Source organism: Nipponia nippon, unplaced genomic scaffold, assembly GCF_047370975.1.
Source record: "Nipponia nippon isolate SJK-2023a ecotype South Korea unplaced genomic scaffold, ASM4737097v1 scaffold_3, whole genome shotgun sequence".
NCBI lineage: Eukaryota > Metazoa > Chordata > Aves > Pelecaniformes > Threskiornithidae > Nipponia > Nipponia nippon.
This window is the reverse complement of record NW_028262347.1, coordinates 58101618-58113775: the sequence shown is the minus strand read 5'-3', so window position 1 is coordinate 58113775 and position 12158 is coordinate 58101618. Positions and strand designations below refer to the sequence as shown.

At 56.9% G+C, this 12158-nt stretch overlaps 1 protein-coding gene across 1 annotated transcript; it reads left to right on the top strand.

Annotated features, from left to right (window-relative positions):
- Nucleotides 1–42: 42 nt before the first annotated feature.
- GGA1 (golgi associated, gamma adaptin ear containing, ARF binding protein 1) lies at nucleotides 43–11011 on the top strand. Its single transcript, XM_087764390.1, has 17 exons — nucleotides 43–205; nucleotides 562–646; nucleotides 952–1027; nucleotides 1547–1645; nucleotides 2952–3075; nucleotides 3642–3742; nucleotides 4842–4922; nucleotides 5343–5480; nucleotides 5616–5697; nucleotides 6127–6234; nucleotides 6525–6680; nucleotides 7457–7521; nucleotides 7664–7842; nucleotides 7952–8235; nucleotides 8521–8690; nucleotides 8938–9048; nucleotides 9216–11011. Exons 1-17 carry the CDS (start codon nucleotides 175–177, stop codon nucleotides 9324–9326), a joined length of 2001 nt encoding a protein of 666 aa, XP_087620516.1. The 5' UTR covers nucleotides 43–174; the 3' UTR covers nucleotides 9327–11011.
- The last annotated feature ends 1147 nt before the right edge of the window (nucleotides 11012–12158 follow it).

Below are 12158 nucleotides of genomic sequence, written 5' to 3'. Positions count from 1 at the left end.
TCTACCCCGCCGACTTCCGGCGCTCTATAGTGAGGTTGTCGGTGCGGCGCTCTAGACGGTTCGGTGCCCTCTCGATGGCTCGGCGGCGCCGGGCCGGGCGGGTGGGCGGCGGCGGCGGCGGCGGCGCGGCGCTGCCCCGCTGAGGAACCGGTGGGGCGGGTCGAGCCCTCCGCCATGGAGCCCGAGACGCTGGAGGCGCGCATCAGTGAGTGCGGCCGGGACCACCCGTCTCCCGGACACCACACGGCCCGGCCGCGCCGCCAGCGGGCCCCGGCGCCGCTGGGGGGGGCGGGGGTGGCGGGAGCGGGTGGATGGGGCGGGGGGGTGCAGGGGTTTGGGTGGCGTTGGGGTGTGAGGGAACGGGGGGGGGGCTCAAGGGGGGGTCGCCTGGAGGGAGGTGTCAGGGCGGGCCCGCCCGCCTGCGGAGGGGCGGCTGCGGGCAAGCGGGGGGGTTTTGCCTTCCGTCGGTGCGAGCGGCGGGGTTGGGGAGGGAGCGGGAGCGATGCCGCCCCTCACCCCCGCGGGGTGACTTTCTCACTGTCCCCCTTCTCCTGCCCGCAGACAAAGCGACAAACCCGCTGAACAAGGACCTGGACTGGGATGGTATCAACGCTTTCTGCGAGCAGCTCAATAAGGAGCTAGAGGGGTAAGTGCTTCTTCCTGCCCCTAGGCTGCTCCGGCTCCTGGGCCTGGGTTATGATTGCCCACCTGGTAAGGTTCAGTGGGGTGGCCCTGAGAGCTGAACAGGCACGAAGCCCCTCAAAGTGGCGGTGGGTGGGAGGTCCTGGTCCACTAACAGGAGGTTCCCACACAGGTTTAGTGCCTTATCAGCGCCTTAAACTCACAACACGCTTTTCGTTTGGATTCCCAGATAGAAATACAAGTACCACACAGGTACTTTTCAATCAATAACCGGCTAGCCTTTTTTTTTTTCTCCCTCGCTCCTTCCAGTCCTCCGCTTGCTACCCGACTTCTTGCCCACAAGATCCAGTCTCCACAGGAATGGGAAGCTATCCAGGCCCTCACGGTAAGGGCATCTGCAGGCTGGTAGAACTAGATGGAGGGCCAGGGTGTGGGGTTGCTCCAGTTTGACTGGAGGTGCACGGGAAGCTTTGAACTCTCTCTGAGAAGCCCTGGAGCACCTGAGCCCTTGGGTGCAAGAGGGGCTGAAGGTGGTTCCACAGGAGAGGAGGGGTGACTGGTAGGAAAGGTCTTGTTCCTAGGAAGGACCATAGCCTGTTGAAGTCGATGGGAAGCTTTTTGTTCCCTTCATGTCGTTGTGGATCCATGCTATGAAACCCCAGTATTTGTGAACTCTCTACGGATATCTCCTTCCATCGGCTGTTGTTGTTTCCTCCAAAGAGGAAAATCTTCTTGCTTCCCTTTGGGAGGGTGATTGGCCACCTGGGAGAGAAAGGTGGTGTCTTTCCACGCTGCTGTGAGGACAGCTACAGGCTCTGTGCCTGGCAAGGGGGAAGCAGGAGGGAGCTGGCTCTCGAACCTGCTGCTGACCCCGTGCCGGGGCTCACCCGGCCCCTCTCCCCAGGTGCTGGAGTCCTGCATGAAGAGCTGCGGCAAACGCTTCCACGACGAGGTGGGCAAGTTCCGCTTCCTCAATGAACTCATCAAAGTGGTGTCACCCAAGGTGGGTCCCAGGGGATCGTGCTGGAGATGACCAGAGCCTGGTGGCAGGAGGGCTTTGGGAGGAAGTAGTGGCTGAGCAGAAGGGTCAAACACCCACTGGGATGAGGGGGAAACAGGACAGTGCTAGTAGGAGGTTTAGTCCTCATTCCCTGGTGAGTTTTCCAGGGGGAAGGTGAGCTTTCAACCCTCTGCTCCCGGCTGATTCTTGATGCAGGAAGCTGAGGGCCAGCTAGACATGATGCAACCAGCACTTGTGAGACTACGGAGCTCGTCTGCGTGCCTGGTGTCACCTTCCCTGCATCTCTGTTGGGCGCTCTCTGTACTGCATGTGCTCAGGAACCTCCGCCAGCTTTGACATCGTGACCGTGTCTCCCAACCTGGTTGAGACACTCTCAGAGGGCAAGCCTAGGCCTGGTCAGTGGTGCTCTGGCAAGTCCATCTGAAGCACCAAGTCATTGCCTGCTCCTCTGCTGGTGCTGCGCTTCCTGCAGCAGAACAAGCTGTGTGTGCTCTCCTGTTCAGTCAAGGCAATTAACACCAGCAAGTATGGAGTTAAGGGAACACGGACTAAATATGACTCAGGAAAACCTTTGTCTGCCAGTCACAGCTTATGATCTGTGGTGATGAATAGCCAGGGACAGTGACAGCAACATCCTAAAGGCCTCTTGCTAGGCGCCCTAGAGAATGTCCTCTACCTTAAGGCACTGGCCTCTGATGGCACATGCGCTGTTTCTACCACCAGTGCCCCCAGCAGACCCATGGGAGAAGAGCGAAAGACGATTGTATGTCAGGGAGAGGGCTGTAGCATTTGGAGATCTCGTGCTGGGTGCTGGTCATCTGGGGCTCACCTAGCTGTAAAGGGTGCCAGGCACTCTGTGCTGGGGAGTGCCCCTGAGAGAGAGAGAGCTGGGTCCTGCCCCAGGGACCGTTACCCACAGTCCTTCCCCTCCCAGCCCTGCTGTCCCCTCGTTCCTGAAGGGCTGCCTCGCTGAGCAGCTTCTGTTAGCAGCACCCTTTCCTTCGCAAGGCGGCAGAGACCCGTCTGAGCCTTCCCACCTGTCCCTGCCTGTCACTGAGGGGCTGCTGGTGCAGCATTTCTCCCACCTCTTGTGTTTCCTGTGGTGGAAACCAAGCGCAGTGTAGGACATGTTGCAAGGGCCTCGTGAGCTTTCCTACTTGCTTCCTCTTTCCTCCTCCTTGTGCCGTTGGGAATGGTCTCACTTCTCCTGGGGGAGGGGAGGAGAGGAACAGGCCAGGCTTGCAACGGCTCAGATCAACTTCAAGCCACCTCTTCTCTCTTCCTCTAGTATCTTGGCAGCCGGACACCAGAAAAAGTGAAGTCAAAGATCCTGGAGCTGATGTACAGCTGGACATTAGGGCTGCCTCACGAGGTGAAGATCTCAGAAGCCTACCAGATGCTGAAGAAACAAGGTCAGAGGCAGTGCTCTGGAAGGGGAATGTGGACGGACGGTTTGCCCTCCCTCCTTTTTTGTCCAGGCAGAATCCAAAACAGGCTCTCCCTTTCCTGTGCCCAGACCCAGCACATCCATCAGTCTGCCTGATTCAGCAGCAGGGGCAGGTGAAGGAGCAGGTGCCTTGTGGCTCCTAACTGGGCAGAGGGAGTTGCTGGTGGTCTGAGTTGTTCAATGGGTGGGAGGGGACATCTGCTTGCTCCTGCAGGAGATGGGGCGCTGGAAGGGGCTGGGGCTGGAGGGCTGCGAGTGCTTTGGCAGTCAATGCTAGATTTCTCTAAAATAGGATACTGATGGAGAGTGGGGGGCAGTTCTTGCATGAAAACACAATCCAGGATATTGATGGAGAGTGGGGGCCAGTTCTTGCATGAAAACACAGTCCAGGTTCATGGGTAGTGGAAGCAGACCCAAACCCCCTCAGTCCCAGCTGGGTTTGGTGGTCCATTAGGAAAGAAATGACCCAGGTGGCAGTGCCATCCCCCAACAGGTGAGTCCTCCTGACCTCTCCATTGGTCTCTACTGCAGGGATCGTGAAATGTGACCCAAAACTGCCTGACGACGCTTCTTTTCCGCCTCCTCCCCCTCGGCCCAAGAACATCATCTTTGATGATGAAGAGAAATCCAAGGTAAGGGCTCTGTTCAAGGAGAAGGATAGTTGCCAACATCTTACCTGTTCCAGGATCTCCTGTCCTCCTGGGGTGGAGATCCAGAAAGAGTCAAGGCCCCTGCTTGACATACTGTGCTTCAGAAAATGCATCACAGGAATGCTGAGGGCCCACTCCAAAATCACGACAAAGGAAACAGCCAGAGGTGGGCCATGTGGGTCTGTTTGACTTCTGGAGTGCTTAGCTTGCAGGATGGTGCAAAGGGTGAAGTGTTGACATTAGCCCAGCAGGTTCTGGAAGGTTTGCAGCTCTGCGGTCTCCAGGCTTCTGAGTTATCTGGCCATGAGGTTTAAATCCCAGACCCAGATGCTGCTGCTGGCATCTCTTCTGCACCCCCAGCACTGCAATCTGCTTATTGCCCAACTACTTATGCCTTCCTGGACCCGTCTTATATTGCCTTTCCATCAGAATTGCATCACCACTCAGGCAAACCTCTGTTTTACTAGTGCTGATACATTTAAGCAAGTATTAGGCTTCTCTGGGTCTACTTCTGCAGCAGAAGCGTGATGCCACTTTGCTGCAGGGGATGTATTTTGCCTCTGTGGGTCACAGGGTGCAAATGAGGCTTTGTAGGTGGCCAGTGGGACTGTTCCTGACTACAGAAGGGGAGAGAAAGTGGGAGCTCTCCCTCTTCACCAGTTGCAGCTGTGAAAGGTCACATGAAGAGGCCTGAGTAGGAATCCATTGCAATCCTGTGGCAATTCCTGCGTAAACCAGGCTTTCTCTCTTTCCCAGTGCTAGTGCCGCTGTGCTCTGGGGTCTGCATGGTACATAATGGGCAGGCAGGAGCAGGTTTTGGATGCAGGGGATCTTTAGGGAAAGACCTATCTTACATAATGAGAACCACCACAGGTAAAGGAAGACCAGTTGTACTTCTTCTCTCCCTGGTCTCTGGTAGCCCACAAGCTCTCATGGCTGGGCTTTCAAACAGCTGGCCTTGTCTGCTGCCTCTGCCAGATACAGGTTTGGAGCAGGGGTAACTCCATTGGCTCTGGTGTTGCAAGAGTGACTCTGGCTGCCACCCCTCAGCTTGAGCTCAGAGGTACCTTCTCTTTTGCAGATACTGGCTCGTCTCCTGAAAAGTTCCCATCCTGAGGACCTCCGGGCTGCCAACAAGCTCATCAAGGAGATGGTTCAGGAGGTGCGGCTGCGGAGAAGGGGAGCTGGGGGGTGATGGTCTGGGTGGCAGTGGTTGGTACCAAGGGAGCAGTGGCTCTCTGTCCTCACGCAGACATATGGAGCTGCCCAAAACTTTGCAGCAGCAGCTGCTAAAGAGTCCTTGTGTGGTTTCTGCCATTCCGTGGCTACTTGGAGGAATACCTCTGTGTGCTTTCTGTGGCCCAAGCCCAGCTGCAGCACTAGATCTGTGGCAATTCCATCCCTGCTTAGCAAGTGCTGGCTCAGAGGTGATCTGGAGTTTTCCACTGGAGTGGGAGCTGTTTTGAGGGCAGCGTTGATGTGCCTCAGTCCGGGGAGTTGATGTGTTGGCTGGCCCAGCCTTCCTCCTCTCCAAGTTGCAATCAAGAGGAGGGACATCCTTCCCCGTGTTCTTCCTCTCCAGGACCAGAAGCGCATGGAGAAGATCTCCAAGAGGGTGAATGCCATCGAGGAGGTGAACAACAATGTGAAGCTGCTGACAGAGATGGTGACAAACTACAGCAAGGGGGAGACAACGGAGAGCAATGAGGACCTAATGAAGGTGAGGAAAGGCCATCACAGCATCCTTCCTGAGCTTAGGAGGGATGGATGACCCTTACCCCCTCAAGTTCCTCCTGCCTTTATTGCACCCACAGCTGAGCTGCTCACCTCAGCGTCCCCTTCTCCTCTCCCTCAGGAGCTGTATCAGCGCTGTGAGCGCATGAGGCCCATGCTTTTCCGGCTCGCCAGTGACACAGAAGACAATGATGAAGCTCTGGGTAAGCCTGTCTGGCCTTCCTCATTCTGTCCCCTTCTCCTTCCATCTTCTTTCAGGGAGCCTGTGCTTGGGCTGCCCATGGCATGGTATCTATCAGCAGCCACTGCTCTGTTTGGGGTGGGTGCTCGCTGTAGGTTAGTTAGTCCATGGCGTGGCACTAAGCGGGGATACGTGGCAGCAATTGGCAGTGTTACAGGCTTCCTCCACTTTGCTATGGGAACAAGGCTTCTGCTTGTCCTGCTGAGACTGCCGTGGAGCTATCCATGTACCCTGATGCAGTTTGCAGCAACAATTGCAAAAATGCTGTCTGCAGTGAGCTGCTGTCAGCTCCTTGGGCCTTGCTTTGAAGGAATAGACAGAGTTGGGGTATAAAAGTCGCTCTCTGTTTCTTCACGATTTTCAAACTTACTTCCCACCTATTCCATTTCAGCGGAGATCCTGCAAGCCAATGACAATCTGACACAGGTGATCAATCTCTACAAGCAGCTTGTGCGGGGAGAAGAGATCAATGGGGAGACGGTGGCTGGTCCCCTTCGAGGTGAGGAGATTTGGGTAATGGGGACAGGAAAGTCAAGCAGAGGGACCCTGTTGCCGGTTTCCTGCAATGTAAGAGAAGATTGAGAGAAGTGGAAAGGTGAAACCTGCAGGAGGTCAGAGCGGGGCTGGTGAGAAAAGGAAATGGCTTGTGGAGATGACTGATGCATGAAGAGAGGGAACTGGAAGGGAGAGCAGAGGGGGAATACCTTCTCCCAGGTGTGAGGAAGGATGGGAACTGACCTCAGCACACTGGATAAGGCGTCTGTCTCTCAGCTTGTTCCTTCTTTGCAGGCAGCACCTCAGCACTTCTGGATCTGTCAGGCCTGGATCTTCCAGCAACAGGCCCTTCCTACCCAGCCTTGCCCACCCTTTCAGGTGGCTCAGCAGTCCCCATGCCTGACCGAGCTGGCTCTGTCTCCTTGCTGGATGATGAACTCATGTCTTTAGGTGAGAAGGCCAGAGCAAAAGCTCTTTATTCTCTCCTTGACTCTGGACAGTTTGTGTAGATGGTCCTCCTTGTGGCAGGAGCACAAATGAGGGAGAGCTTTGGGAGAGGTGAATAATGAAAGGCCAAGAGGTGGCCTTCACTTAGTGTGAGGGAGAAGGAGGGAAGGTCCCTGCTATGATTCTGGACTTCCGTCCCGTGGTGCTTTCCTGACTCGTCAGAGAGAGCCTGCAGGGATATGCCCTTTGATTTACTCCGGGAAAACTGACCTGGCAGGTAAATCAAGAGTGATGCAATGGCCATCCCCAGATGGGATCACAAGGGTGGATCACCCCCAGCTCCTCATGTTTACTCCTTGCAGTTGAAGTCATGAGCTAACAACAGATGCATGGGACTTCCAGAACTGTTTGCATGGAAGTCTTGTGAGGTGCCAGTCCTAGAAGGCTCTAGAATCCTGCTTTTTCCAACAAAGGGTGTGTTTTCTAAGATAGGTGCTTTGAGTACAACAGCATAAAGTAGACAACGTGGTCAGTGGGGCTTGTCAGCCCAGTAGTATTCACTTCTCTGCCAACTGCGGTGAGAACTAGACTGTAAATGAGAATCTTTGGGCAGAAAAAACAGTGTCACCCTCCTGGCTCTCCCCCATGCAAGGATGGTGGCCAGAGATGGAGACCACATTAGTGGTTCTGCCCTGCTGCTTCTGTGTCTTACTCAGGCCCCGTTTAATGCTTTTACCCACTTGGTAGCTAAGCTTCCTGTTTGCTTTTACCCCCGGCAGGCCTGAATGACCCAGCACCGCATCCTGCCCAGGCTGGTGACAGCAGCGGCTGGAACAGCTTCCAGGTAATGTGCTGGGAGCCAGGGCAGAAGGTGGGGATGGTGGTGAAAGCAACAAATGGAGTAGGTAGGGAAGTGTCCAACGTCTGATGGTTGGTGCTGATATGTAACCCAGCTTGGGGGGCTCTCCTGTGCACTCTTTTTACAGTCATCAGATAGCAACGAGCTCAGTATCACCCCTATCACAGCAACACCACCAGTCAAAGCAGATGCTGGCGCATCCTCCCCCAAACCTTCTCCTTTCACCAGTGGCCTGGATGACCTGGACCTCCTGGGCAAGACTCTGCTGCAACAGTCTTTGCCTCCAGAGTCTCAACAAGTGCGATGGTAAGCAGGGGTAGTGAAATCTCGCATCTCTCCCCATCGTTTCTGTTTCTGGGGTGCTGGACATGACATTTCAGTGCCCCGTTCCACTCCTTGCTCTCTCTTCTTACAGGGAGAAGCAGCAGCCACCCCCCCGGCTCACACTGCGGGATCTCCAGAACAGGAGCAACTCTGGCACCACAGCCCACAATCCCAGCACTCTGCCTGTGCTCCAGAGTGTCTCCCCTAATCCCACGCTGCCCCTGACCTCAGAGCTGCCTGCCCCTGCTACGCTTCCAAAAGCTGCCACCGCACCAGCAGGAAGTGCTGCAGTCCCACCACGGCCTCCCGCCACCGCGCTGCCCCAGGAGATCTCGCTGGCCAACATCACTGTGCCTCTGGAGTCAATCAAACCCAGTGAGCCGGGGCGAAAGAGTGGGGCAAGCTTGGGGGGGTGGACTGTTTGGAAGGGAGCCAGACAAATCGGGGAAGAAGCAACTGGACAGGGTATGAAGGCGGTGGAAAAAGACACGTGCATATGGAAGGGAAGAATGTGAGGAAACTTCTTGCTTGTTGGATTTTGTGGAGGTTGAGGAGGAGTGGTATCTCCATCACTTGTATGGAGTTTGGGTGATGGGGAGAGGTTGCCGCAGGGCCAGTTCCCTCCTGGCTGACTGCTGCCTGTCCCTGCCTTTCCCACAGGCAGCATCCTCCCTGTGACAGTGTATGATCAGCACGGCTTTCGCGTCCTCTTCCACTTTGCTAAGGATGCCCTGCCCGAGAGGCCCGATGTGCTTGTGGTGGTGATTTCTATGCTTAGCACGGCCCCACAGCCCATCCGCAACATTGTCTTTCAGTCCGCCGTCCCCAAGGTAAGGTGGCTGCTGGGGCTGAGGTCCCCAGACTGGGCTGAAGTGTGATTCTCCCTTTGCAGGAAAGGCAGGGTGGGTGGAGAGAGCTGTGTGGGGACGAGAGCGACTTGTGTTGCCTTCAGATTAGCAGGAACCAGCACAATGTTTTTCTTTTTGACTGGACAGTGGAAGCTCCCCAAATACAGGAGCAGGGCCTCTGGCTGCCAAGTCCCCCTCAGGAATGTGGGATGCTCTTCTTTTTCCTTAGGTGATGAAGGTGAAGCTACAGCCTCCCTCAGGCACGGAGCTGCCGGCTTTCAACCCCATTGTCCATCCCAGTGCCATCACACAAGTCCTGCTGCTTGCTAACCCACAGAAGGTAACAGCACCGTCCCTGGGGCATGACCAGCCTGGTCTTGCTGCCTGGGCAAAGCCCGGTTACCCTGTCCCTGTTCCCTCTGCAGCTTCCTAAAGACCTGAATGGTTTGTGCCTCGTGACTGTCTTCCCCTGCTTCTGACTGCTTATTCTTTCTCCCCTGTCCCCAGGAGAAAGTGAGGCTACGGTACAAGCTGACTTTCACCATGGGAGAGCAAACCTACAATGAAATGGGGGATGTGGACCAGTTCCCCCCGCCGGAGTCCTGGGGAAACCTCTAGGGCCGCACGTTGCAGGCACTACACTGCAGAGTCCTTGGGAAGCCAGCTCTGCGGCGCTGGAGCAGCCTGAGGAGATGGGGAGGGTGGGTGGGGGGCTGCTGCTCACGCTCTGTTCTCCAGAAGGCCGGGCGAGGGCCAGAGGGAGCGTGCCTCGAGGAGGAGAACAGAGACGCCAGGAGATGTTCATCCCACAAGACTAGGAGAGGAGTGGAACGCTTCGTGTGGGTGAACAGTTGCCTTCCCTGCTCTTCCGAAGGCATCACTCCCTCCCCAGTCTGTCCAGCTTCTCTTCTAACCCTGCTTTCCCCCTAGGTGCAGTGGGGAACAAGGCTGGGGAGCTTTAACAGCCTCAGCCTGGGGCAAGGCCTAGCAAAGGAAGATCCTTTTCCCTGTCTGTCCCCTTCATGCTTCCTAGCCCTTCAGCTGCTTCGAGCTCTGTGGTGCTCCCTCTTGTCCCCCTTGCCCCCTACTTGGAGCTGGGCCCCAGGGGTTCCCTGTCTGGTGGGATCGCATTGGAACTGGTGCGGAACAAGGCTGGACAGAGACTGGGTGTCTTTCCAGCACCAGAGGGCAGGCAGCTGCCCTTGCTTTGGGGGAGGGGGATCAGGGGAGACATCTTCCCATATCCCCCTCCTCCCAGCTGCCAGCGGAGCTGTTGGTGGGAGCCCAGGGGCTGGGAAGGTCTCGCTCTGTGCCTCCGTGTCCCCTTTAGCCGGGGCTCCTGGGCACCAAACCCCCGCAGCGAGAAAGCCCCCACCCTTCCCCCGTGCTTTATCTACTGCAGTGAGCTTTGGGGACCGCCGCAGGACAAAGAGGGGCGTGCTGGGGTGGGGGTGCGTCTCCCCGCAGCCTCCTGCCAGACGGGGAGAGGAAGCAGCCCATGGTCTTCCTCCCCCCTGGCTGGGCAGGAGAGCTTGGTGGGGTGGGGGGCTTTCTGAGCTCTTCAATGTCTTCTGGCGGTGGGGTAGGTGATGGGCTGGGAGTCGGGGAGAGGCTGGAGCCCAGCCCAACACCAGGGGGCACCAGTAAGCTCTGCACTGGGAGCCCAGCTCTGCACTGGGGGGGTACGGGGGGGTACAGCTGTGCCTTGCCCACCTTTGCCCGCAGCCGTGGGCAGGCCTGGCTCCCCGCGGCGGGGAGGGGGCTCGCCCCAGCCGCCCGATCACTGTGACACAAGAGCGGGGATCTGCAGGCAGGGAGGAGACCAGGGGGTGGCACATCCCCAGCAATCCCCATCCCCGTGGGACGTGCGACCGCGAGAGCCACTTCCCAACCCTAAGCTGGTTTTAACAGGGCCTGATCTTAAAAGCAGAGGCAAGCATTGGCTTGCCAGAAGTAGAAGGAGGCCTGTGCGAGACGGAGGTGAGCGGGGTGCTTCGTGCTCTCAGCTTCGGGGCAGCGAAGGCGAGGTGTTGGAGCTGGGCGTAGCGAGCGGTAGAGGAGAGGGGGAAGCAAGGTGTTAATGCTGGGGTTCTGCCGTGTCTTACTTCCCTTTCTGGTCTCTCTTCAGGGTTTTGTATGGGTTTTTTCTTTGCAGATCTTGTTTGGTTCTTGAACAGACTTGTATATATTTTCAGTGCAAAATTCTGTAAATGGAATAAAACAAACAAACAAAAAGATTTAAAACGATACGCCCGGCGCGAAGAATCTGCTGTATTTATGGGAAATAAAGAGTTCTTTCCTGACCCTGTCCCTCTGCCTTTTGACCCAAGGAATGCATTTTCCCCTCACCTTCCCTGACCACGGAGCTGATTCCACCCTGCAAAGGGTCATTTCCAGCTCCAATCCTGCCCCTGCAATCCTGCAGCTCATCCCCCAGTCACCCGGGGCCTTGCCACGATGATTTCCCCACTCCCATGAGCAGGGAGAGGGGGTGGTGGAAGTCCCCCAGCTGCTCTCAATTCCTGTTTGAGAGCAGAGTCACTTCCAGGCTGTGAACTGGCCGCTGCCAGCTTCCCTCCCTCCCTGGGCAGAGGCGGTGGGCAGGGGTCGGTGACCCGCAGCCCATGGGGCAGCAGGGCTTGAGCTTGCTCCTGTTCGCAGCTTCACCGCTGCCTGTGGCGGCGCTTCCTCCTCTCCCCCGGGGCTGCCTCTCGGAAGCGGCTCCCCGCAGCAGTTTCGGTGCAGGGGGTACAGGGAGGGGGGATCTGCTCCAGCAAGCAGCAGCCTGGGGCTGGGAGCAGGTCTCTGACATTGCATGGGAGGAAAGAGACTATGGCTTGGCCGCCACCTGATGCAGCCAGCGGGGATCTGGGGGGGCTTTTCTGTGTCTTTGCAAAAGGTGCTCGAAGGCCTTGCCTGCTTTCAGCAACCACAACACCCGTTAGGAGCACCCCCAGGGCTCGTGGCTAGGGGATCAGGCATGCTTGGCTACAGGTTTAGAGCAACCTGCTGTTCAGGCGGGGAGAACGGTGCTTGCTTGTCCGGTCCCCGCTTGAAAACAGAGGTCTAGCACTGCTTTGCTATGCACTCACTGGAGGCTCGCCCCCGCAACAAGAAGGAGCAGAGCCCGGCAGCCCCCAGATTATTGCTCCTCAGGCTTCAGGGCACAGGTGGAGTGGCCCTTCCGCCCTTTTTTCCTTTGCTGCTTGTCTCATCTGCCCACAAGCTGACCGCTTCCCGTCTGGGCTTGGGCCCTAGTTCCTTTGCCAGCCACGTAACCCAGCCGACAGCAACCTCCGCTTAGTGCAGGAGGAAAGTCCCAGCTGCAGGTAGCCCAGAGATAAGGCGAGGTTTACATCTTGTAGAGCCAGGAGCAAAGGTAGTGTGAAGGGGATGTTTTCAGACCAAAAAAAAAAAAAAAAAAACCAAGCTGAGCCCTGGTGCAGCTCT

Coding starts and splice junctions, on each gene's coding strand:
- GGA1 (XM_087764390.1), top strand. CDS start 175: ATGGAGCCCGAGACGCTGGAGGCGCGCATCA. Junction 647..951: donor CTCAATAAGGAGCTAGAGGG/GTAAGTGCTTCT, acceptor CGCTCCTTCCAG/TCCTCCGCTTGCTACCCGAC. Junction 1,028..1,546: donor AAGCTATCCAGGCCCTCACG/GTAAGGGCATCT, acceptor CCCTCTCCCCAG/GTGCTGGAGTCCTGCATGAA.